The sequence below is a fragment of the Oryx dammah genome, unplaced genomic scaffold (assembly GCF_014754425.2).
Source record: "Oryx dammah isolate SB20612 unplaced genomic scaffold, SCBI_Odam_1.1 HiC_scaffold_4, whole genome shotgun sequence".
In the NCBI taxonomy this organism is placed as follows: domain Eukaryota; kingdom Metazoa; phylum Chordata; class Mammalia; order Artiodactyla; family Bovidae; genus Oryx; species Oryx dammah.
The window spans coordinates 12954715-12982225 of record NW_024070188.1 but is presented as its reverse complement, the minus strand read 5'-3'; the positions used below and the strand labels follow the sequence as shown (position 1 = coordinate 12982225).

Sequence of the window (27511 nt, the reverse complement as noted above, 5' to 3'; positions counted from 1 at the left end):
GTACGCCATGCTACTCTCGCCTCTATCCCCTTGTACTATCGTACCCTGCCCTGGAAGGCTCTTCCCTCCCTGTCCAAATCCTGCTGCCCACGGCTTCACTTGGACCCACCTGCTTCACATAGCCTATGCAGAGTATTCCCCCACCTTTCTCTCTCCTGTGAGTGCCTGCAGTATATTCAACACCCTTTGCACTGCACACATTCCTCTCTCTGAATATTATTGCATAGATTAGTCTGGGAGACCCCGAGTAATTCAGAAGTTCAGCGCAAGCCAATGAGGTCTTCATCCCACACCCAGCGTGATACTGTGTGAAGAGAAACTGCTCTGAGCGCTGCCCTGGTTCTTGGGACTCACCTAGCCTTTCTTTCCCATTCTCAGGTTCTTTTTGTGCCAGATGCCAACTTTCCCTCGAGTACCTTAAGGTTATCATCATCCAGTCCTGGTGCTACTGTCTCTCCTCCATCATCAGATGCAGAATACGATAAACTGCCTGTATGTATTTCACTCTGGTACTGAAGTGCATATTTATCGGCATCGGTTTTTGAGTAATTATAAAAAATAACTCACGTTATTTTTCTCAAGAGTTCATCTGAAACTCTCCTCCCTCACTGAAGAGGTGGGGTTAAAATAATTTGTCATTAGTTGAGAGAAGAAACTGGTTCACATTTAAGGTCTCAAAGGCAGAAATGCATGTCTTGTTTATGTAGAAGTTAAACTCTCAGTGAGGCCAGTAGTTTATTTGTACCACTTTTACTCCTTTTCCTATAGAATTTGAATGAGTTCAATATGAATTCTTTCATTTAAGGTATTTCCTAAAGGCGTGATGGGGCATTTTTATAGGTTCATACATATATGCCTTAAAAATCTTAGTTTGACTTGGGTGATTATTTTTGAAGGATGGAAGACATTTGCCTTTTATAAATATTCACATTTAATAAAAACAGGTTACTTATAGGAAACTTAGATAACTAAATTCATATAAATAATATTTTTTTAAAGTGTTTCTATTTGTGGAAATTTTTGCTTTCTAAAGGATGCTGACTTAGCAAGAAAGGCCTTAAAACCCATCGAGAGAGTCTTATCATCCACTTCGGAAGAGGATGAGCCAGGAGTGGTAAAATTTTTGAAAATGAATTGCCGGTACTTCACTGATGGAAAGGTATATGGCTATGCAGTTTGGTTTTTTTTTTCCCCTTAGAATCTGTGGAAAATGAAACCAGTTCCAAATTACCAAAGGCAGACTACTTAAAAATGTCTTACCTGAAGTTTCAGCTGCAAGATTTCACAACTGTGCATTTGTTTTTTCCTCTTGGATGCCTGGCATTTTACTTATTAAGGCAATAGTAACCATTGAGTGAACATGTGATTCTTTGTGATATTGGGTTTATCACTTATATTTCAGTTCTTAGCCCATAAAGTTTTAGGGAGACAGTATAGAATGTGTTTTAACAGCAAATGCTAGAGTCAGAGTCGCTGAACTTAAATTACAGCTCTTCGCCACTAGCTTTGAGACCATGGGCAAAATATTTACATTTCCTAAGCTCCCATTTTCCTCATATGAAGTAAGAATAATAATACAATTTAATTAATAGGGTGTGCTAACTAAACGATAATCATGATAACCAACAGGGACGTACTGTGTAGCACATGAAACTCTAGAGCTCAATGTTATGTGGCAGCCTGGCTGGGAGGTTTGGGGGAGAATGAATATATGCATGTGTATGGCTGAGTCCCTTTGCTGTTCACCTGAAACTATTACAACATTGTTTGTTGATTGGTTATTCCCCAGTGCAAAATAAAACATTTAAAAAGATAGTTAAAAACAAAAAAATATGATTCATTTAAGGTGCTTAGCACTTAACCTGGAAAATGCTAAGTTATCAACTTGTTTGCCACTAAAGATGCTGGTATGAAAATGTCTGTTATATAATTTTTTTAGTTTTTTACTTGTTGGTGTTTTGTATAAAAAACAAACCTGACTTTTAGTGAGCCTCTGAAGAAGGGGTAATGTTGATATAAAGCGAATTCCTGTGCTCGTAGGAATGCTAGGTTCTAATGGTAGGAAAAACTTTTGCAACCAAGAATAAGTAATGTCTGAAAGGCAAAACTTTTTGCTAAGGTGATCACTAAACTCATTAAGAGTATCAAAATAAATAATTTACCTAACGGGAGTTGTTTGTATCCTACTGTGCCTGGTAGACAATATCCCCATGGTCAACGTGGTCTACCATGTAAACCGACAAAGTTTCAGACAAGTTCCTACCATGGTACTGTTTTTTTGCTTTCTTTTTTTTTTCTTTTAGGCCACACCACATGCCTTGTGGGATCTTAGTTCCCCAAGCACGAGTTGAACCCAGGCCCTCAGCAGTGAAAGTATTAGGTCCTAACCACTGGAACGCCAGGGAATTCCCAACTGTTCTTTGCTTTCAGTTTCCATAGTTTGAATATATTCACTTCTGTTTGTAAAAATTTCATATTCCTATTTGCTAAATGGGGGCTTTCTGAGCATCTTAGATCAAAACGCTAGGGGTGTTCTTTGACACCGAGACTGAGATAGCTCCCCCCGGAGCACAGTACCATGCACTTGCTGGACATGTGAATACGTGATGAGTGAATTGTAAAGTCCACAGTTCTCAATCAGGAAACCACCTGGGACAGCCCTTCTCATTTTACCAGTAGGGAACTGGGGGCTCTGAGACATACATGTGAAACCCAAGATCCCTGTGCTATTGAGCAGCCATACTCAAACCAGGCTCAGCTGATGGCCACAGCGAGGCGTGTCTGTTTCTCTGACTCAGCACTCCGCACCCAATGATACAGTTTCTTCAGCCTGTTTTTCCAGTAGAAGGGTTGCAATTGTCCTGTAAGATACCAGGGTTCGCGAAGTCGGTGGGGTGGCAACACGAGTTCATGAGAGCTCCTGTGCTGGCCGCGTCTCGCCTGTAGCGACTCTGTTCTGTCTTTTTCCTCAGGGTGTAGTCGGAGGCGTCATGATTGTCACTCCTAACAACATCATGTTTGATCCTCACAAGTCCGATCCCTTGGTCATTGAAAATGGGTGTGAGGAATATGGCCTCATCTGCCCCATGGAAGAGGTCGTTTCCATCGCCCTCTACAATGATATCTCCCACATGAAGATCAAAGATGCCTTGCCATCGTAAGACACCTTTCTTTGTTTACCGGCCAAGGGAGTATTGGGAGAATTAAATGCAGTTAAAAACTGAGGGCACTGGTGGGAGTGAGAGACTGTGTAGAGGTGAGTTTGAAGATAGAATATTTGTGTACTAAATTTTTAAAAAATAGAAAAAAGAGAAAATGGAAATGCTAAAGTCAATAATAAGGAAGAGTAGAACATTCACAGATGAGAAAATTAAAAAACCAGCATGTAAAAATGCTGTTTCTTTGGCTTCTTTTCCTGAATGCATGTTCTTAGTTTATGAAAGAATAAATGAAGTTTCTCTGAAAGAATTTGTCTGATTATCAAGAGTTAATCAGGATTTTCTATTCGGTTTAATGGGTAAGCAGAGTTATATTCTTCTTCAGCTTGTGTCTTTCCTTAATCCTTTGTGGAGAGAGATTTGAGTGGACAGTGCAGAGACAGTGCCTTGTAGCCAGACTGCCTTAAGTGGTGTGAAAGAGAGTAATAGTAGTTTATTTTGTCTCTGAAGTGTAGGTGGATATTGCTTTAGTTCTGATTACTTTTGTCTTCTTAAACTGAGTTTTTTGATTGGAAAAAAAGAAGGTCCCCATGAAGAAACAGCTTAAGAAAACTCAGAGAATCGATTCACTTGTAGAGCTAATCTGATTCTTTGTCATTTTGTCAGTGTGCCTAATTCTGTAGACTGTGTATGTGCTAGCAGTATAAACATCTTTAGAAGCTCTCAGTGGTAGGAAGCAAGAGACAGAGCAGTGGGTCCAACAGCAGAAAGGGAAACCAGCCCCTTGGACTCATAAAAAGAATGAAAGGAAACTAGGGAGCTAACCCAGAAACAGAGTCCCTAGGGTTTATGCCAGCTGGTTCCCCTGGACTTGTGCAATATCTGGTCCGCTAGACCCTGCAGTGGCCTAGCTGCTGCAGGAACCATGGAAGCATGGCCCCTGGGGTCTGTCTGAGTCCTGGTGGAAGCGTCCAAGTGGGAGGTTTTAGGAGGCAGTACAGCAGGCCAGGCAGTTTTGCATGACAGTGCCTGGGTTTTCTGCCACTCTGTGGCTCCACGACCTTCCTGAGTAACTCAATCTTGAGCCTCAGTTTTCTCATCTGTAAAATGGAATTAATAGTATTTTTTAGCCTGCGGAGTTGTTACAAGAACTAAAAGGGTTGATATACCAAAACTCTTAGACAATAGCCTGGTGCCTAATGTGTATAGGCTGTTTATTTGAACCTTCCGTGCATATCCAAAACTCTTCATTATTCTGTGGGAATCTTCTATTCGTGCAGATTGAGGGTGCTAATACATCTTAGTGTACGCCTCTTGTGTGGCTGGGATTTGTTGACGAGTGGGTCACAGCCACTGTCTCGCCGTCTGCTGGGTACAACAGGCAGACAAGAGTGGTCCCTGAACAGCACTGTAGACATAGACGTGAACACAGCGTTCCGTGAGAGCCATGTGAGGGAGTGTCCAGCCATCTCGGAATCTTTAGATGAGGAAGAGCAAAGGGAGTGAGTCAGTTTTGAAAAGAAAGAATGAACATGGTGATGAGGGGAAAGAAGACAAGAACAGGTAAAGAAACAGTTAAGTTTGGAAGTGGATGGCCAGGCAGTTAGTGGCATTTCCTGCCCAGGGATGACTTCTAATGGAACAGTTCTATTGCACATCTTCAGAGTAGGATGTTAAGTGTTCTTTTAGTAAGAGGGAAGATACACACTTACAGAAAGATTTCTCAGTGTGAGATTGTGTTTCATGGTCCAAGGCGAATGCTGTAGCTGCGGGGAGAGGGAGGAGTTGGGAATTGGCTCCTAGTGTGCTGAAATTATTTCAGAGTTGTACAGTGCTTGTTCCTGTGGATGCAGGGATCTAAAGACATTTTTAGTCTAATGAAGAGTATGTGCACCAATGAGCAAAATAGAATGAGGTAGTAGAATCAGTGTCAAATGAATTTGGTACTGACCTCAGAATTCCACCAACTGTTGAAAAGTTTAAAGTAGTTTAAATTTCACTATTTAAAGTTGTATGTTAAAACAAGAAGTGCAGAGTATCTGGTTGCCACATGAAAATAGTTGTTTTTTATTTTTATTATTACAAATTTTTTTTTATTGGAAGATAATAAAAGTGTGTGTGTGTAAAACCTCTCGATCTTCACCTTCAGGCCTTATATACTTTGTGCAAGACAGTTTGTAGCTCCAGCTGCCATGGAGACTAGGAAGGGAACAGCTGAAGGGATTATTGGTCATCATTAGGTCCCTGGTTGAGTCTAGAAAACATTAATTAACAGCAGAGCCAGTTGACACCACTGGGTACGTTGCCACAGTAGAGCTTGGCAGCTGCGATATTAAAAAAAAAAAGCAAAGCAAACAAAACAGATGGCTAAATTAATCCTGGCTTGGATTAGGTAGAACAAGAAGAGAGGGGTAGATGAGAAGGTAATATAGAAGGCTGATTAGAGTGCAGTCATATGCTTTCTTTGTGGAGGTCAAGCTAGCCAGGGAAGTAAGAGATGAGGAAGGGACTTAGGTGTTCATTGGAAGATGATTTTGCTTATCAGTTTGCTCATTAAGTATGTGAAAAGCTGGGCTTCTTTATTATAGGACTGACTTGGTTTTTAAAATGCCAAATTAAATTTGGGGTCTAAAAATGGAAATTATGCTACATTATACTTGAGTCTAGGATTGAAGCACCTGTAGCATCTCTTGAGATGCTCATGGTGAGCAGAACATTTTTGCGTCTGCAGACTTCTTCCAAACAGAGATACTGTCACAATTGTCTTTTAGCATATATGGTGTGTAGGGGCTCAGTAGATGATTATTGAATTGAAGTGAATTGTGAATTAGAGGCCTCTTAAAGCATTTATCAGAGCCTAACAGTTACATAGGCTTTTATTTTATATTGGAAAAAACCTGGATGCTCCATGCAAGTGATTTATTCAGTAACTGTGGGGACTGTCTTGTAACTTGAACTTCCTAGGACTTTGCTGAGTATTGTCATAATTATTTCAAAGCCAGGATAATAAAGTATTACCTGAATATGATTTAGCCTTTTTAGAAAATTTATTTCTGAAATCCAAACATGTTATTTTAGAAAAGGGTTTTATATCTGTGTTTTAATCCATATCAACAGTAAGGTAAGTAAACTATGGAGAACTTTGGAGAACATGTTTAATCAATATTTTTTTGTATAATTTAAATCTGAGTAATGAAGCATCTGTCACTAGGGAAAAATAATTGGCCAAGTGCCAGGAAACTATGTTTCAGCTGATAAAACAGCTGCTTATTGCCATAAAGTAAAATGATAATGTAATAAAATGAAAGAGATAAGAAATGTAAACCAATTGTTGTAAGTAAGAGCTCATTTGACTTATTTTCATAAATTTTTAAACTGTAAAATGGAGCTGGTGCTATATACCTGCAGTAATAGGGGAAATAATCCTTTTGTATCTCCTTTAGGAGTAGAAGGTTGTCTCTTTTTGAAAGCATTGGATCTTAAACCATGAAACCAAAATTATGGTTCCATGTCAGTTACTTTACAAAGCAGTTAAATGAGTAGCTACTTGGTCAATGAGCCATTCAGAAGTAATGTAGTTGGTTTATGTACTTTTTTATGAAAAAAGGAAAAGCCTTGGCTATCTAAGGAATTTTAGACATAGTACTAAAACATTTACTCTCCTTTGTCTTTCATGAAAATCAGAAACTTTATTTCATCATTAAAAATCTGGTGGGTGACATCTCCATGTTCATAAATGACCTCAACTACCATTCATTTGCTTCTAATAGGATATGCAAGCAACTCTCATGGTTCTTTATTTTGCCACTTTTTATGGTTGATTTTATTTTTCTTTTTGAAGTCAATCTCTTGATTTTATTTCCTTGCTTTAAAGTCCTTTAAACATAAATTTAAGTTGTGGTATATTTATGTTTTGTTTTTTTTGTTGGATTTTTAGGTTTTTTTTGCCTTTCATCCTTTTGCTTTTGGTTTTGTTTTTAACATTCCATGTGCACCCACCATTTTTCCCCCTGCAGTGACCTACCTCAGGATCTTTGTCCTCTGTACAGGCCTGGAGAATGGGAAGACCTGGCTTCAGAAAAGGATATCAACCCATTCAGTAAGTTCAAATCTCTCAACAAAGAAAAACGGCAACAGAACGGAGAGAGGACAATCACTTCAGATTCCACATCAGTAGGACCTTCAGAGAAGTCAACAGAATACATAGAAACGAAGCCCTCAGACAGCTCTGTGTCAGTCAAGGTCAAGAAACTGGAATCCTCTGCAGAGGCAACCCAACAATCTACGTCAGTAGCTAACGTCAGCAAGGAACCTTCTGACACTCGGGCTGCATTTGAATCTATAGCCAAAGAAAATTCTCTTTTAGGGGAAGATGATGACTTCGTCGACTTGGAAGAACTGTCTTCTCAAACTAAAGGTGTAATGGACAAAAGAGACACCGCAAAGGAGTGCCTTTCTCTTGACCCAGAGGAACGAAGGAAGACTAAAGCACAACTAATCAGTTCTACTACAGAAATTCAGTCAGCCCTGAACTTTTCGGGAACAGAGTGTGATGCTGAGCTGAAGGGAGCCCTCGACTTAGAAACCTGTGAGAAACAAGATCTAATGCCAGAGGTGGACAAGCAGTCTGGGTCCCCAGAAAGCCAGGTGGAAAACACACTGAACATACATGAAGATCTAGATAAAGTCAAACTCATTGAATATTACCTTAGTAAGAACAAAGAAGGGTCACAGTTACCTGATAACGTGCAGAAGGCAGAATTAAGCGATGGCAAAAGTACTGAGCCAGTGGGCATAGACATCACCCTTAGTGGTTCTCTTCCCCAGACAGGTGATCCCCCGATTGAGGGCAAGGAAGAGCCAGATAAAACCTGGGTGAAAGAGAGAGCACCCCTTCCGTTGCAACTGAGCTCCTCTGCAGAAGAAAGTATGAATAAAGAATATCCAGACTCCTCTTTGGAATCTACTCTGGACAACAGCTGCCAAGGTGCACAAATGGATAATAAATCTGAAATTCAGTTATGGCTATTAAAGAGAATTCAGGTACCCATTGAAGGTGAGCCATTTTTCATTTCTTTCTATTCTGTTCTATAGGCATATCTTGTTTTATTGTGCCTCACAGAAACTGCATTTTTTTTTTTACAAATTGAAGATCTGTGGCAACCTCGCATCAAACAAGACCATTGGCGCCCTGTTTCCAACAGTATTTGTCTACTTTATGTCTCTGTTTCACATTTTGGTAATTCTTGCGATATTTCCGACTTTTTCATTCTTATATTTGTGGTGATCTGTGATCAGTGATCTTAGATATTACCCCTGAAGGTTCAGATGGTGGTTAACAGTTTTTTAGCAATAAAGGATTCTCTAATTACATTGTACTCTTTTTTTTAGATATAATGCTATTGCACACTTAATAGACTACAATATAATATAAACAACTTTTATAGGCACTGGGAAACAACAAAAAAAGTTGTGTTACTCACTTGATTGTGATATTTGCTTTATCTTGATAGTCTGGGACGAAACCCACAATATCTCCAAGATATGCCTGTATAGTTGCCTTTCTAAAATTTGCACATGCAATAGCAAAAGTAGTACAGTTATTTGAGAACAATGTTTCCTCAATAGAGCATATCTTTATTGATACACAGAGGGGTTTGAACTGCACAGGTCCACTTGTATACAGATTTTTTTTTTCCAATAAATTTGAAATACAATATTTCACCATCAATAGTTGGTTGAATCTATGGAGGAGGGATGTGGAGAGACAGCTCTAAAGTTATACGTGTATTTTTAACTGCAGAAGTGTCAGCATCTCTAAACCCTGTGTTATTCAAGGGTCAATAGTAATTGGGAAGAATCAGCAATATATGGTATCTATTTGAACATTGAACTATGACACAGAATTCTATAATGAAAGTAGTGTGCTTTTTTTTTTTTTTTAATCTTTCAAGGAACTTTTCCTTTTTCACTTTGGTTTTTGAAGGTATTTCAGTTTTAAACCGAATGGCATTGTGGTATGATGTGGTCCTCAGTACCATTCATTAATATGTATTCTTATGGGTTGTCACAAATCTCTACTCTTTGCTGTGGTGGTGGTTTTTATCCTTATTCCTAGTTTGTAGCATCTCGTGTGATGTAGACCAAAGTGAAACATCCAGAACTTTCACCTTTTGTGCTGAAGAAGGTCTGAAAGATTTAGTTAGTCCTAATCTAACATGATCATGTTATGTGATATTTATGCCATATGTTTTGACTTTCCACCACTAAGAGGGGACTGGAAATTCTTTGTAAGTTGAAATATTTCAGTATCACCAATATTATTAATAATGGAGATTTTTTTTTCACGTGTGATTCAGATATACTTCCTTCAAAAGAAGAGAAAAGCAAAACTCCACCCATGTTTCTGTGCATTAAAGTGGGAAAACCAATGAGGAAATCCTTTGCCACTCACACGACAGCCGTGGTCCAGCAGTATGGCAAACGAAGAAAGCAGCCGGAGTACTGGTTTGCTGTTCCTCGGGAGAGGTGAGTGTGGGCTGGAATAGGAAATCTGTTGGTCAAGTAGACTCTAATTGCATCTCAATTTTTAATTTAGTCTTGAAATTCTTGGTTTTATTCTTGAATAAGAGATTTCTCTTCATAGTACATCTTTGAATTTCTAAAAGGATGTTATTTCAGTAGCTTTCGGCTAAAGGGTGGTTTCAATATAGCAAATTTGAAGTCATCCTCGGTCCTGTGTGCAGAACCACTTTCAAAACTTTCTACTCAGTTGAATTTTAAATGAAGGAAGATTGAGGTATTTTCAGGTGCCAGTAAGTGGAAGTGCATTCTGTTGGGAATAAAGGAATATGATGGAGCAGAGCTAAACCCCAAGTGCTGCAGAAAGGCATGATTTTAATTTTAAAGTGCCTGTTATTCTTGTTGGAGGGGACTAAGGATTGCTTTCCCCTTATAGAGAAAGTGTCTGTGAGTCAGCAGCATGAGAAATGTGACTAAAACCATCTGGGTACGCTTTGGGGGCTACATAGACCCCTAAAGAGATTTGCATTTTTAAATTGCCTAAGAAGTTTTATTGGTGATGTGACAGTCTAGGAGAGCAGGGACAGTGGCATGGAATTCTTCAGCAGTGCGTCACTGAGCAGTACATCTTTATAACAGAAATATTTAGGAAATGTTATATTTTAGAAAAGAAATTTTCTTTTGTATGTGATAGAATAAAAATTTCTTCTCAGAAGCCTTGAAACTAGTCTTCAAAATTGTTAAACACACTCATTTTTCCTTTTCCTAACTAGTCATCAAGGCATGCTTTTTGGTTAACATACCTGCCAAGAATAAATACTCAGTGAGCTTCCTTAAGCATAAATGCTTATTTATTTAACTGAACTTTTCCCCAGATATTTCAATATTGAAGAAGTAATTTCATTTTTACTTTATTTTTTTGGCCATGCCACTCAGCTTGTGGAAACTTAGTTCGCGACCAGGGATTGAACCCAGTCCGCGGCTGTGAAAGAGCCAAGTCTTAACCACTGGACCTCCACGGAATTCCCAAGCATGATTTCTTAATAAAGCAAAATTAAATTCCAAACACAAGCACAACTTCTGGCTGATCAGTGCCCAGAATGGTAATTCTCATGAAGAGTTGCCTGATCTTAATAAATCATAGTTTAATGTGAAGCTAATTAATAGAATTTTAATTAAAGAATTTGCTAATATTTTTTCTGTTTAACATAGATGGTAAACATAATTTGTTTTGTGTTTTCAAGGTGTACCCCTCTCCCTGTGCTTACAGCCCCAACACTGACTCCTTCAAAGTTTACAGATACTGAGGAGATACAAAGAAAATGTGTGTCTTTTACATTTCTTCTTCTTGAAATATTCACAAATAATTTCTGAAGCCCTGTGAAAATCGGAGTTCTAGAATCATATGTCATAGATGTATAATATCTTAGAGGTTTAGGCCAATTCCTGATTTTATTGGTGGAGATAACAAAGTACTGATTGTTTCAGCTATATTTAAGTTATGTGGTTTCCTGGTCTGTTGGGAAACCTACCTATATCATTTTCTCTCTGGAAAAATGTATCATTTATAATATAATGAATTTAGGTTTTTTTAGTTTTATTATCTTTGAGATGTATGTGTACCAATGAATCTTATAGAGTGGTTTGCAGTCTCACACATGTAGTTATTTTACTGTCATTCTTTAAGCCAGAATAAGTCTGTAATGCTGAAATAGCACTCCTCTTTGACCTTGCACACAAGTAGTTATTGTGAGCTTTTTTGGAGAAGGAAATGGCAACCCACTCCAGTGTTCTTGCCTGGAGAATCCCAGGGACAGGGGAGCCTGGTGGGCTGCTGTCTCTGGGGTCACACAGAGTCGGACACGACTGAAGCGACTTAGCAGCAGCAGTAGCAGCAGTGAACTTTTTAAAAGTAGGTCACTTGTTGAATTCCATTACATTGTATTTTATAGTGTCTGTTTTTTTTTTTTTTTTGTCTTTGGCTAGCAAATAACCTGACATACTTGGCTTTCTTAAACTAATCATTAATTGACCAAATAGTTTTCTGGGAAATACTATATCTCACTATGTTAATGATGTTTTTTGTGCAGATGTTGGGAAATTTTTTTCAGTTCTTTACGTATTTCCGTCTCTACCTACCCTAAGGGAAGCCACATTTTAGTTTAAGATTGGGAAATGGAATAGAATGGGGAGCCCCAAAATAAACCCACACTTTTATGGTCAGTTAATCTACAACAAAGGAGGCGAGAATATAGGGCAAAGACAGTCTCTTCAATAAATGGTGATGGGAAAACTGAATCACTTTCTTACACCACATAGAAAAGTAAAATAGGTTAAAGGTGTAAATGCAAGACTTGAAATTCCTTCAAGAAAACATAGGCAGTAAGCTCTTTGACATCAGTCTCAGCAATATTTTATTGGATACGTCTTCTTAGGTGAGAGCAACAGGAGCAAAAATAAACAAATAGGACTGCATCAAGCTTAAAAGGTGTTTGCACAGTGAAGGAAGCCATAGAAAAATGAAACAGCAGCCTACTGAAAGGGAGAAGATATTTGCAGATTATATGCCTGATAAGGAGTTAATGTCCAAAATACGTAAAGAACTCAAATATGTAAAGAAGTCATGCAACTTAGTATCAAAAAAATTCAATTAAAAAGCAGGTGGAGGATCTGAGTAGACCTCTTTCCGAAGAAGACATACAGATGGCCAACAGGCATGTGAAAAGATGCTCGAATCACTAATCGTCAGGGAAATGCAAATCAAAATCTTGATACCTCACACCTGTCAGAATGGTTGTCATCAAAAAGACAGCACGAGTTGGTGAGGATGTAGAAAAAGGGAGACCTCATGCACTATCGGTGGGAGTGCAAATTGGTGCAACCGCTGTGGTAAACAGTGTGGAGCTTCTGCAAAACATTGAAAAAGGAACTACCCCATAGTCTAGCAATTTTACCTCTGGGTATTTATTTGAAGAAAACAAAAGTCAAAAAGAAATATGCCCTCCCATGTTGTCGTGTTGCTCTTCAGTCGCTCAGTCCTGTCCAACTCTTTGTGACCTCATGGACTGCAGCACACCAGGCTTCCCTGGCCATCACCAGCTCCCAGAACTTGCTCAAACTCATGTTCATTGAGTTGGTAATGCCATCCAACCATCTCATCTTCTGTCGTCCCCTGCTCTTCCTGCCTTCTGTCTTTCCCAGCATCACGGTCTTTTCCCACGAGTAGGCTCTTCACATCAAATGGCCAAAGCGTTGGAGCTTCAGCTTCAGCATCAGTCCTTCCAATGAATATTCAGGGTTGATTTCCTATAGGATGGACTGGTTGGATCTCCTTGCAGTCCAAGGGACTTTCCAACACCACAGTTCAGAAGCATCAATTCTTCAGCGCTCAGCCTTCTTTATGGTCCAGTTCTTACATCCATACATGACTACTGGAAAAACCATAGCTTTGACTAGACAGACTTTTGTCGCCAAGGTAATGTCTCTGCTTTTTAATATGCTGTCTAGATTTGTCATAGCTTTTCTTCCAAGGAGCAAGCATCTTTTAATTTCATGGCTGCAGTCACCATTTGCAGTGATTTTGGAGCCCAAGAAAATAAAATCTGTCACTGTTTCCTGAAGGCGGAGAGAGTAGCCATTCCTGATTCTCATGGACCCAGCAGATGGAGAGTAGTCTGGAGCACTGACTGGCATGCTGGGACCGCCCAGCCCATTCCAGTGCTGCTCTCATCTGGGCAAAGGTGCCAATGCTGGGAATAGGGAGAGCATACACTTAGAGGAACTGAGCCAGCTCATACCTGCTCCAGCACCTTGTGACCGACACTGCACCCAATGAGGCAGCATCAGCCACTGGGCACAGGGGAAACTCCAGCTCACACCTGGTTCTGGCTGTGTCTCCTCCATCACCAAAGTGAGAGCTGCCTGGGCACCTGGGGAAAAACATGACCTGTGCTAACTTCATATCCTGCTCTCCCACCAGAGCCACAGGCAGACTGTGTCAGAATGCTCCTACACAAGGGCAGCCCTTCAAGACCTGGATAGGTAACCATTTAACCCTGATTTCATAGAAAGTGAAAGTGAAGTTGCTCAGTCGTGTCCGACTCTTTGCGACCCCATAGACCGTAGCCTACCAGGTTTCTCCGTCTGTGGGATTTTCCAGGAAAGAGTACTGGAGTGGGTTGCCATTGCCTTCTCCAGATCTTTCTGACCCAGGGATTGAACCTGGGTCTCCCACATTGTAGGCAGACGCTTTACCATCTGAGCCACCAGGGAAGCTGAGAGACAATTGTTTCAAACAAAAGAATAAGAAAACTCCCTGAAAAAACAACTTAATGAAACAAAGATAAAATAATTTACCAGATAAAGAGTTCAAAACATTAATAATAAGAATGCTAACTGAACTAGGGAAGAGAATAGATGAACAGAATGAGAATTTTAATAAGGAACTTGAAAACAAAAGCCAGTCAGAACTGAAGATAGCAACTGAAATAGAAAACACACTAGAAGGAATTAATGGCACACAGAGTGATCCAGAACACATGAGCAATCTGGAAAATTAAATTAATGAAAATCACCCAATCAGAACAGCAAAAAGAAAAAAATGAACCATTTAAGGGACCTTTGGGACAACCTCAGGCATACTAACATCCTCTTTATATGGGTCCCAGAAGGAGAAGACAGAGGAAAGGGTTAAAAATCTATTTGATAAAATTATGACTGAAAACTTTCCAGACCTGAGGGAGAGAAACATATATCCAGGTACAGGAAGCAGAAGAGTCTCAAAGGAGTCTCAAATTAACCCAAGGAGATCCACCCCAACACACCATAATTAAAATGGCAAAACTTAGAGAATTCTACGGGCAACAAGAGGAAAAGTCATGTACAAGGGAATTCCCATAAGGCTGTCAAATGAATTCTCTGCAGAAACTTTGCAAGCCAGAAGAGAGTGTCATGTTAAATTTGAAGTGCTACAAGAGAAAAACCTATGCAACCAAGAGTGTTCTACCTGACAAGACTGTCATTCAGAATAAGAGAGAGAAAGAACTTCTCAGAGAAGCAAAACCTAAAAGAGTTCATAAACACTATACCAACTCTTTAAAAGCAATGTCGAAGGGTCTTCTCTAAGTGGAAGAGAGTAGGCTCCAAACTCCAGTAAGAATTTATAGGAAAGGAAAAAGCCCACTAGTAAAGGCAAGTATATAGAAAAGGCTGTGGATCAACCACTTACATAAGCCAGTATGAAGATTAAAAGAGAAAAAAAATTGAAAAATCTTAACTGTAACTATAGCTAACAGTTAAGGGAAAAACAAGAGAAGATGTAAGATGTCAAATATGGCATCAAAACACAAAGTGCCAGGGAGGTGGTGGTAAAGGTGCAGCTCTTTTAGTATGCGTTGAAACTTAATGACTATCTAGAGGCTTAATATAGATTGTATTCCAAACATTTGGATACTCTTCTATATAAAAAATACATTTGTCTTTTTTCCTCTATTGAGATTATTTCCTTTCTTAGAAAGAACCAATAATTCCTATTTAAATTAAAAATGTTCTCTTTTTTCAATTATTTATGGCCTCTTAACCTCTGAAATATTTCATAATTTTTTAATTTCATATTTAAATATTTCATATTTAATAATAATTGATTTCATATTATTTAGCTTTTAAAATCAGTAAGATGGAAACAGCAGGAATTATGTACAATTGGCCAAATCATGTATAAATGTTTAATTCATCAATCCAGGATGAAGTAACTGGTAAGTGTGATTTGTGTAATAAGTAGGCTAGTAAGAGAGGGAAAGGGAGAAAGGGAGAGCCCATGAGTATTTTCCAGTCAGTTCAGTCACTCAGTCATGTCCGACTCTTTGTGACCCTGTGGACCGCAGCACACCAGGCTTCCCTGTCCATCACCAGCTCCCGGAGTTTACTCAAACTCATGTGCATTGAGTTGGTGATGCAATTCAACCATCTCATCCTCTGTCATCCCCTTCTCCTCCCGCCTTCAATCTTTCCCAGCATCAGAGTCTTTTCAGATGAGTCAGTTCTTCACATCAGGTACCCAAGGTACTGGACATCAGTCCACTACCAACGTATTGGACATTGGTAGTGGCATCAGTCCACTATACTTATTTTATCTACACTACCAGTATGTACAATTGAATGTGCAACCTTCTTTGTTTACCCTGCCTCCATGACAGGAGACGCAGGAGACTCGTGTTCAATCCCTGAGTCGGGAAGATTGCCTGAAGGAGGGCATGACAACCCTCTCCAGTATTATTGCTGGGAAAATTCCATGGACAGGGGAGCCTGGTGGGCTATGGTTCATGGGATCACAAAGAGTTGGACATGACTAAAGCGACCAAGCACACGTGCATACTTTATATAGTATTTAGAAGAATATAAAAAAAGCAAAAGGAAAATAAAAAGCTCATAATTTTGTTACACAAAGCTGACTACAGTTTATCTTCGTTTTTGTAGCCTTTCAGCCTTTTTTCTATGTGTGCATTATTGTAGTAAGTCTATATATACACAAATACACAATATACATGTACACACTATTTTGTAAACTGCTTTTACTTCTGTGCCATTAAACATCTTATCTGCATTTTGTAAGCATGTATTACTTTTGTTAATGAGATATAAAATTTAAACAATTGATTCTTCTATTAAACTCACTTTACAGTGGGAAGATAATCCAAGTCCTAAGGACCCTCATGAAGACTAAGAAAAGTGCTCCTTATTTCTCATTTCCTTAGAGAAAACAGAGTGAATTAAAGGAATCACAGACTGACCTAGTTTTACACCATGGAATCTTGAACCATAGTTAGTGCTGCATTTTCTGATCAAAAGTCATCTTTTGTTTGCTTTTAAGGGTATCAGAGCTAAACTGAAATCTTTAATAATGGTCAGTGCCCAAAAGACCATAGTTCTCAATAGTCTTTACTATACTTTTTAGAACAATCTAGGCTCTACTTAGCCAAACCAGGTATATTTCAGAATACAAACCTGGTGATTTTTCTGTCATATTGTAGTCTTATAATAATGTTTTAAGATAAGCATATCACTAATAAAGAAAAAGTTCAAAAAGAGCTCCAAAATAATTCCTAAAGGAATTATCTTTCTTTGTATTAACACAAGTTCTAACTTTGGGGAACCACTGAAAAAAAGGAAACTATAGGATAATTAGGTTGCTTATTCTCACTTTATTTTTTTTAATACTTCCAAATGTTTTGAAGTGGTCTTGCTTCCTCTCATTCTATTCCTGGTCATTTTACTTTTTGTTTCACCCACTTAAAGTTCTAACAATTGATCATTTTCCAGAAGCACCTTGGTAGGCAGCCACCCTTCAGTAACTTCACTAACCAGCTTTGGCAAGTGCCTTAAGTTAATCAGTGACTCTACAGTCGAGCCTAAGCATGTGAAAAAAGAACGCCCCTTTTAGAGTGAGCGCTCTACTCCGGTGGCTGTGTTTTCTGGTGGAAGAGTGAGAGCCAGCACTTTGGAGAGTAGTTTGTTGCCTGTTTCCACTGCAGGATAATTAGTCCCAGCCAATGGGTGCCGCACATAGTGTTTGGGAGTAAGTATGCAGAAACAGTAATTACTGCAACTACATGTTTGCAGGGGCCAAATGGAGGGATTTGGGGAGGGACGTTCAGGGGCCCGTGTTAATTATCTGCTCTGGGAATCAGCTGCTGAGTAACTTGGTCCCTCCAACCCAATGCTGCTATGTGGGAATGTGAGCCCGGTGTTGCTAAATTTTCTCATCTCTTTCAGAAGGAATTGAATTATGGATGATGTGTGGCAAATCCCCCCAGTTTTGCAGTATTAGCCATTATGGGGAATATAAAGTAGTGAGCAGTGCAAAAAGTACTCCCTACTGCTGAGTCCAAGTGACAGGCTGCCGACTGAAGGCCTCCAGCATTGATATTAATATAAACCTTCAGTTTTTACTTATTTGTGAGTGATCTGTATTGTAACTATTTTGTTTTGATGAATGATTCTCAAAAGGACTTTCCTATTATTTCTGGTGAACAAAGAAGCTTGTTTAGTTGGTGCTTTGTAAATAAAGTTTTCTTTTATAGATACACAAAGACCCTTTAAGAATGGACATTACATCAGGGCATTACTAACCATTGATTTCATTTGAAGTTGTAGAATGTTGAATCCAGAAGGGACCTTACCAGCAAGTAAAATGACCCCTTTCATATAAGGGCCGAGAGAGTAACAGGCAGAAAGGCCAGGGGTCTCCAAATGGAGGAAGTAGGCTTCAAGAGTCTCTTAAAATTCTGTGTTGCCATGACAACACCTGGTTCCACCTGAACTTAACTTTTCTCAAACTTTGAGCTAACCAATGCGGTTTTTCTTATGGAAATGTTTTTCTTAAGCTATGTTAATGAAACTATGTATTTGCTTTGGAATTTGCCTTTCTTCAAAATGGTTCCACCTAAGACTAACTTTTTTTTCCTCTTCTCAAACTTTGGGCTGATAATAACTCAACAGACCAGTATTCATATCAATTGTTTTATGACTGGGGGATGACACACTTCATGCCATCAGATCTCAAAAATGCATATTGTGGGAGAGGGGCCTAGTAAAACTCCTCAGCCTTGAGGTGTCTCTCTTATCTGATTAATAGCTTTCTAGCAGACATAAAACATCCGGGCTAAAGACTAGCAGAGGGGCACTCTCCGTCCCCCTTCTGATGTCTATGTCAGAAGCTTTCTCTGTCTTTTTCATACTTTAATTAAACTGCTACACAAAAGCTCTTGAGTGATCAAGCCTGGTTCCTGGTCCTGAAGAGAAATCTTCTTTGGAGATCAAGAATCTGACACCATTCACCCTAAGCTATCAGGACCTTAGGTCAGGCCATTGAGGATGAGTTTTAAAATTAAGTGATAGTTTTCTAGTAATAGCTTCTGTGGTCAAGAGTGCTTTGCCTTAAAAACAAATGAAAGCATTCTATTTTTTAGTGACCAGTCTACTGTAGAGCTCACACAGCTATTCTATTAATAAATAGCAAAAAAAAAAAAAAAAAAATTTTGTTGTGATTGTATTTAAGTCAGGAAAAGTTAAACATTTCTTTAATGATTTAAATAAAATGCTTGTGTAAGAAGAGAGCAAGATATTAAAAACAAACAGGAAAAGAGTGCTTTGCCTTATTGGGTTTCTGAGTGGAAAAGTCTGGGAAAGTTTTAGGCTGAAGTGCATGCTGCTGCTGCTGCTAAGTCACTTCAGTCATGTCCAACTCTGTGCGACCCCACAGACGGCAGCCCACCAGGCTCCCCCGTCCCTGGGATTCTCTAGGCAAGAACACTGGAGTGGGTTGCCATTTCCTTCTCCAATGCATGAAAGTGAAAAGTGGAAGTGAAGTTGCTCAGTTGTGTCTGACTCTTAGCGACCCCATGGACTGCAGCCCACCAGGCTCCTCCGTCCATGGGATTTTCCAGGCAAGAGTACTGGAGTGGGGTGCCATTGCCTTCTCCAAGGCTGAAGTGCATAGACTATCTTTAATTTACCATTCATACAGCTGAACAGTGGGGCTACACATGTACTCCTTACTGTCTGGGTCACATTCTTTCTTCTTCCGTTTCTTGTAGTAGTATTTCCTATTCTCTGTACCATAATGTACTCTAAAGTATATCTTTAATGTAATAACCATTAACTTGTTTAATGGTTCCTGCTTAGTTTTTAAATTAAGTGCGTGGTTTGCGGGTTATATCTTGCTGTGTGTTGCCCCAGTTTCTTTTCATGCCAGTCAAGTGACCTTTGATAAGACGAGAGTGCCTAACTGCTTCTGGGTCGTTTTGGTCAGGTTTGTTGGTCTGTGTGGTAGCACAAATTTAGAGAATCACGTATGGGGGACTTTCTGAAAGATCTGTTTAAGAGTAGAATGAACTTATGCATTTAACACTGCATATACTGGAATGAGGAGCTAGGTTTTCTTACCTTCATTTTAAGAGCTCAGAGAGGGATTTCCCTGGTGGTCCCGTGGCTAAAACTCCTCACTCCCAATGCAGGGGGCCCAGGTTCGATCCCTAGTCGTGGAACTAGATCCTGTGTGCTGCCACTAAGACCCAGTGCAGCCAAATAAATATATAGATTAATAATAATAAAATAAAAGCACAGAGAGATTAAGGAACTTTGCCAAAGCCTCGAGCTGATAACAAGTGGAACTAACTTGGGAGGTCAGGTCTGTAACTTAGAAATGGTGCTTTTGTCCTTTACCTCACAATTATGTTAAAAAAAAAAAAAGGCAACAGTAAATAAAATCCCACCATAACTAGTAGTCTTGTTTGATAGCATAAATGATAATCATACCTAAAACCTTTACACCTAAACTATGAACAGCTGGAATAATGTTTTGTTCCAGGCATCACCTCTGATTTGTCCTCATGTTTTGTATCCCTCAACCCTACAGCTTGGTCAGTGGTGGGCTTTTATGAAATAGTAAAACCAGAACAGCAAGACTGACATAAAGGAAACAGTGCAATATGTGGGTTGAGACCATGAACTGACCTGAGGTTAATGCCAGGTCCGCCCCTAACATACTGTGTGGCTGTGGGCAAGTTAGTTAACCTGTGTAAGCATCTGTTTCTTCCAGCACTAACTAGGAACGCTAATTACAGTGGCTACCCCCTGAAGTTTTCATGAGAAATAACTGCGCTTGTCTGTCCTCTAAATGAAACTTAGTTGTTGCTGCTCTGTGGCTTCCTTTCCTATAGTTGGCCGTACTTTGTTGCCTCTAAGAACCTTTATCATTTCCCTTCTTTGAATTTCTTTCTCAGAGATGACAACTCTATCTGCTAGATTTGTAACTTAAATATGGTGTCTTCTTTGGGGTGAATCTCTAAAGGAGCCTTGAGGCTTATGACGAAATCTCAGTTCAGTTCAGTTGCTCAGTCGTGTCCGACTCTTTGTGACCCCATGGACTGCAGCACGCCAGGCCTCCCTGTCCATCACCAACTCCCGAAGTTTACTCAAACTCATGTCCATTGAGTTGGTGATGCCATTCAACCATCTCACCCTCTGTCGTCCCCTTCTCCCGCCTTCAATCCTTCCCAGCATCAGGGTCTTTTCAAATGAGTCAGTTCTTCACATCAGGTGGCTAAAGTATTAGAGTTTCAGCCTCAGCATCAGTCCTTCCAATGAACATTCAGGACTGATTTCCTTTAGGATGGACTGACTGGATTTCCTAGCTGTCCAAGGGACTCTCAAGAGTCTTCTCCAACACCACAGTTCAAAAGCATCAATTCTGTGGCATTCAGCTTTCTTTATAGTCCAACTCTCACATCCATACATGACTACTGGAAAAACCATAGCCTTGACTAGATGGACCTTTGTTGGCAAAGTAATCTCTCTGCTTTTGAATATGCTGTCTAGGTTGGTCATAACTTTTCTCCCAAGGAGTAAGCGTCTTTTAATTTCATGGCTGCAGTCACCATCTGCATCCAAAATCACTGCAGATGATGAAATATGATTAAGCCCAAATTTGGAGTTAGACAGGAAACCTGAACAAATCTTGAGGGCCGGGTTTTGGTATCACCAGTGGCTGGATGGGTGGGAACTACTCTTGTGCCTGGAGGAGTGTGGATGGCAAGCTCCCCGCTACGTCCACCACTTCGCCTGGACTCTGGCCTTGATCGCCTCCTGGCTAGAATGCCATTGCTGCCTTCTCCACAAAGTCTTTGTTTCCAGTTAGTCGTATCTCTTCCTGACCTCCCCTCCTTGGCTCCACAGCAGTCTGTCTAAACTGCAGATCTGGCTGGGCCACTTCCCTGCCGGAGCCCTGAATATTGCCAAGTGGTGCTTCTCAAACTTCGGTCATTCCCTTCCTTTCCAAATACCCCCATATCTGCAAACCATCTGTACTACTATTTCCTTAAGAGTTGTCTTCAAAGGATTTAGATCAACTCTTTTTTTTTTTTTTTTTAACTTAGGCTTTTCCTGAGCAGTAATATCTGTGAAATTTAGGAGCTAATAATATGCTAATTGTGTTGACTCCCAATACACTTTAAATAAATACATAACTATGGAAATAGGTTCCTCTGGGCATCCTCTGAAGTCATTGGAGCTGCCCCTGATACACTTTGAAGAACGGTAGCCTCGGAATAAGGTCAGAGCATATTATCTTGTGCCCAGGATTTGCTGTGACCCAGTGACCCAGCTCCTCTGGCTTTTTCTTCCCCGCCTCCTGCCAGTCCATTAAAAAGGATAAAACTCTATCTTTTTTCCCACCTGTCAGCAGTTCTTCCCCTCCCTGATGAGTTCTTGTCCTACGTGGACATGCCAGTCCTGATGCCCACTGCCTTCTGCCATTGTGTTGTTGGAACTGCTGTGTTAGGCATTTTTGTTGGCTTCTCTCAACCTGATCGCTCGAGGGCAGGGGCTGGATCACCTTGGGCAGGCACTGTGTCTCAGTAGCCTGTCCCGATTACAGAATCTGCGTCAAGAAGCCACCAGGGACGTGATTGCATTGTCCCTCCTTCCCTCTACCATGTCCCGTTTGACCTCCGTCCAGTTTGACCTCCTTCCAGCATCACCCTGCCCTTACGATGCCAGGTCTTTCTGCACACGTCCCCTGCAGTGGAATACTGCTTCCCTTCCTCCTGTAACTGACCCTTCAGAACTCAGCTGGACCTGGACCCCTCGGAGGCCTTCCCTGACCCCAGAATGAAATGATTCTCCACTAGGCTTACCTTTGTTATCACTCTTCTTAAAATAATAATAACAAGAAAGAAAGAGGCTCAACAGATGGAGCGTGGAGGCCAGAGTGGAATGTTGGAGCAGAGAGATGCAAGAGCATGTGGCTGCAGCAAAGAGCCCATTAGGGAGACTGACACAAAACAAAGCTCTCAGGAGCCCTAAGGAGTTTGAAATTATCCAAAAACCTCCAGGGAGAGAGCAGAAGGATTTTGCACAGCTGGGTCAAGTGCTCAGATTTGTATTTTATCACCTTGCTTCTACTTCTCTGCCTCTTCCTCTTGGCTTCATTCCAGGACTTCTCCTACTGCTTTTTCCTTACATACCAGGTTTTTCCAGGACCCAGTACCTGTCCTGTGAGTTCCCTGCTCACAGGTGTTACCACCCTTATTGCTTCATGACCGCATGGCAGCCAGCAGGGTGGTAACTACTGGTAATGCAGTAATTGGGTTGGCTTGGCCAGAGGCCGTAGATAGTGTTCTGAGGTAACTGAGGCCGAAGCTTGGTGACTCATGGAGACCACAGGGTGAGTCAGTGTGCTTCAAAAATAAAATAAAAGCCATCAGTGGGCTGTCAGAGGTCAAGACAAATGGTGAATGAGATACTGTTGAGTTTCTTCACGGTAGGTCAGGTTTGAGGAAGTCAGCTTCACTAAAGTAGTGAGGGAGGGAACAGGATGCACACACCCTGCCTCCATCCACACAGTTTCTGAGGCAGGTTTCTTCTGTGCTGTGCTAAGTCGTTGTGGTCGTGTCTGACTCCCTGCCACCCTATGGACCACAGCCCGCCAGGCTCCTCTGTCCATGGGATTCTCCAGGCAAGAATACTGGAGTGGGTTGCCATGCTGTCCTCCAGGGGATCTTTCTGACCCAGGAATCGAACTCTCATGCCTTATGTCTCCTTCATTGGCAGGCAGGTTCTTTACCACTAGCGCCACCTAGCGCCACCTGGGACAAAGGGCATATACTAGAAGGTTAATAGAGTCAGGAATAAAAGGGAGTTGCGAAAAAAATGTTTAACCCAAATGTTAACAATATAACTTGAAGGGAAGATGAGGTATGGGAAGGAAGCCTTTGGGAGAAACAAAATCTCGAGGCTTATTTTGTTTGTTTGTTTGGGGTTTTTTGACCACAAAGCAATGTGCGTGGGATCCGAGTTCCCTGACTGGGGATCGAACTCATACCCTTTGCATTGGAAGCTCGGAGCCGTAACCACTGGACCACCAGGGAGGTCCCAGAGGCTTATACATGTATTTTTAAGAGTGGGGACGTGCAAGTAAATTTGTGGGTTAAGATGAAGGAGGTAAAGTGGTGAAGTGAGATGGGGATAATGTAGGGAGACCACTCAGGGGGGGGACTGTTTGAATTTCTGAGAGGAGAGTTAAAACAGGAGAGCAGTTACTTCTTCTGAAGAGAACACTTACTCAGGGGGAGCACCCTATTAGAATGGTACAACAGAGAGTCCTCTGTTCTGAGAGGCGGGGTGGGTAGAAGAGAGACTGAATGTGGACTGAGGGCTGAATCTGGAGCAGCTGTTGAGTGGAGGAGCCGCGGAGGAGGGGCACTGGAGGTGAGTAGAGAGCCCCATGAGGGCAGGTTTCGTCTGGCACACGCTGGGTGTCCTTGACTTGTAGTGGACCCATTAAGCTCCAATAAGCAAGTTCAGCAACATCCATTGTCTCACTGGAGGAGTTAGAAAGGTGCTTGTTTCTGTGAATAGGCGTTTGGAAGGGCAGGTGCAACAGGAGGGAGAAAGCTGTGTGCCTTTAGGAGGCCCTGGTGAGGGTGAGGTGCAGAGACTGGCCTGGAAGTGTGTGAATTCCCGAGGGGCTGGTGCTGGGCAAAGGCGAGGGGTGAGGGTCAAGGTGAGAGCGGAGCTGACGGGTCAGGGTCGTGAGGGGGGCGAGGGGAAGGCAGAGGGACAAGGAGGGGGTTTTCAGAACTTCAGGCCTGTTTCCAGGGGGCAGGATTCGGTTCTGGGAACTAACCACCAGGAAAATCCAGTTAAGCTAGCCAAAAAGAACTGTTCCAGGAATTAGGTTAGAGAAACTTAAATAAACTCAGGGCCACTCTAATCTAGAAGGAGAAAAAAAAATGAAGTCACATCCTCTTCTCTTTGGTCTCCAAGGACCAAGGAATGAAGCAATCAAACCAGCTCCAGATGAGCTTTAATTTTCTCTTGTAGAACGGGCCTTTCTAACTGTTCACCCCTGCTTTCCCCTCAGAGGCATAGTGTGAAAACCCCTCCTTGGAAGACAATGTGGAGGTTTTACGTGTGGGAGGCTATGGTTGAAGGATGCTGGGGTGCGCCAGGGTCCTGGCCATCTGAGAAAAGAGACATGGGCACTCCCCAGCAGGTTGCCCTGTTGCACAACCTACTTTGGAGGTTTCCTGTATCCCCTGAGGCTTCTCGAGGCTGGGGAGACTGTTGGCTGTAGGCAGAGAGCCTGCCACCTGAGAGAGGCAGGAGGCTGTCCAGAGCTGTCGCACACCCGTCGCAGCCAGTGGAGAGCCCTACCCAGCGGTGTGGCTGAGCAGAGTAGGCTGCCCTGATGTTCCCCAGGCCTGGAGCTGAGTGCTGTGTACAGTGCGTGGAAGTGTGGAGGAGGAGGTATGGGGGAGGGTGCCCCCATGTGACCTAAGGGCCACTCAGGGCATCTCACACCTACTTAAGCTTTGTTCATAAAACCCCAAACCAAGGAAGTAGCCGACCCATTCTGTGAGACCCTTAACAGTTGCAAAAGCGCACCATCCCCCTTGGGGCTCAGCATTCATAAAAGAGGAGGCAGTCCCCTTAGACTGGCTGGAGCATTTCCGGTGATGGGGTATTCGGGCACATCATTCAGTCTTCGCAGCCTCAGTTTTCTGATCTTTAAACTGGGCCTAATAACACTTGAATCTTAGAGCTATTGTGTAATGTGAGGTCCTCAAGGCAGGGAATCCAATCTTTTCTTTTTAGGTAGCTGATATATTTCATCAGCATTGCTTAAAACATAAGGTTGCTTCTGTGTTTAACAGTAAAATTTTTCTGACACTGACCTTGTTTTCTGTGGTATTTTGAGAATGCATGTCCTCTCCGTTCTAGATACTTCCTTTTGTGGTAAGTTCAGCAAGCCCAGGGATTGTCCAGTTTAAAGGGATGGCCCTGGCTGCTCTTGACCTGGCTACAAAACAGGCTACTCTATCAACTAATGATCCCAGAGGCTTGATTCACCTCTCAGGAAATCCAACCATCCCTAGAGAAGAGATTGGAATAAACCTCTCTTACTTGGTCACTGCAGATTCTTGCCCCAGGTTGATGTAGTTCTTCTAGAGAGAAAAGTGCATGGTGGCAAGAATACCTTGTGCCCAAACTCACCGTTCCCTCCTCAGTCCTTCACTTGTTATAGCTCCTAGGGATCTCATAGTAAAGGAGAGGTAAGCCTGGCGTGCTGCAGTTCATGGGGTTTCACTCAGTGCTGACTGAGTGAACAACGACAAAGGGAACTCATGCATATATGTATGACATGTGTAACCATTTCTTCCATCGTATGCCCACTGTGGCAAGTGGTTGACCTAAGCTTTTCCATCGGCAACACAACATGCCCAAATTAACCTGCTCCTGAAATAACCATGGCATTCATATGGAAACCAGGTCATCAGTCTAGATCAGACTGTTCCCCCCACCACCTTGAAGAGTTTCTCTTCCAGAAGGAAGGGGTATTTCTTCCAGAAAAGATTTCTGAGAGCTTACCTCTATTAGGACCAGCTTAATTCAACAGAGATGCTCTGATAATGTTGAACTTTGAAAAGGAAGGTATTAGGCATGAGATTCCCTCCTTCTTAGGAAATCATTTGGCCCACATAAAGATCTTCCATCCCACCCACCTGCCCAGTGGGTTATAGGAACAAGCTGTGGTCATCAAACAGGAACTGTTCAACTCTACCTTCCTCTAAAATAATATGTCCTACTCACCTTGAATCTGCATAATGAAAAGAATTGCTCAAATGGTTTCCCAAGCAATTTATTGTCTCGGTCACCAAAAAGGGAAGTGACTGGCAATTGCTGAGATAGGAACTCACCTTAAAATCGTCACTGATCTGCAGTTGTCACAATTTATATTTTCTTATAAGAAAATTATCATTTATAAAATTATACATCTTCTTATAAGAGAAATAAAATTTTATTAAATTTTCTTATAATAGAAATAAAATCTTCAGTTCAAATCTCTGCCTCATTCCCTTGCAGTCTTACACAGGGACATATGCCAGCTTGAGACCCTAGCATTTCTTAGGAGGCTTCTTCAGTGTTTATACTTGTACAATGCCTTCTCCTTTGAGAGTAACCTGTTAGAGGATAAATAAATGAGCAGTCCTTCATGGATGGTTGGTTCAAAAAGTGATGAAGAAAATGTGTCTTGTGTCATAACCAGGACGTTACCTGGGAACCAACGCAGAAATCAGTGTAGGATGCATATGGGGAGGACTTTGCAGTGTGATTCCAAGAACCCTGATTGTCACCTCAGGAGATCTGGTCCTGGCTGTGATGCTGACAGTAGACTTCAACGCCCTCATTCTCTTATATCAAGAAGAGTCAGCTGGATTAAATGATACCTTATATCTCCAACCCTAATATTCCAGAAGGTAGCTCCTCCAGGGCTGGGTCACTGGCGCATAGTGGGTGCACAGGGAGTATTGTTTAAGGAAGCGATGCCCTGCAGCCAGGGACCACCAGGAACACCCCTGAAGTTGAATGAGCTTGCTTGACTTATTGTATTGAAGTAGAATGCATGGGACTTAGGGCCATCTTAGAGCCCTTTCTAGTTAGAGAGTGCTAGAAAAGGGTCACAGGATGTAAGTTAGGTGATTCGGGGGGAGAACTTTAAGTTGGACTTTATACTGGATTAGATGCAGAAATCCCATGTTGAGGGAGGGAAAACTAGAGAGGCTAATGCCATAATTGGTGAAGTAGCACAGTCATTTATATTAGCCAGATTAGAGGGCTGTTTGGTCATTTTTGTGGTTGCACTGTTTGTGTTCTGATATAAGACCTCAGCAGACTCATCTCTCATGGTTCATCGTGGTCATAGAGTATCTTTGCCTGATGTTCATGTTCTGTGGAATTGCTTACGTTCAACAGGAGATTACCAGAGCCGA

At 41.4% G+C, this 27511-nt stretch overlaps 1 protein-coding gene across 2 annotated transcripts in view; it reads left to right on the top strand.

Moving 5' to 3' along the window:
• The window catches only part of NCOA7 (nuclear receptor coactivator 7), a 160924-nt gene that overhangs the window by 111928 nt on the left and 21485 nt on the right, over positions 1–27511 (top strand). Inside the window, exons 6-10 of one of the 2 annotated variants that reach the window (XM_040238989.1) lie at positions 379–492; positions 1034–1159; positions 2973–3157; positions 7208–8214; positions 9518–9686. In XM_040238989.1, coding sequence (XP_040094923.1) covers positions 379–492; positions 1034–1159; positions 2973–3157; positions 7208–8214; positions 9518–9686 — 1601 coding nt within the window. Of the gene's footprint in view, positions 1–378; positions 493–1033; positions 1160–2972; positions 3158–7174; positions 8215–9517; positions 9687–27511 lie in introns of both variants that reach the window. The other variant, XM_040238988.1, reaches the window with a different exon arrangement.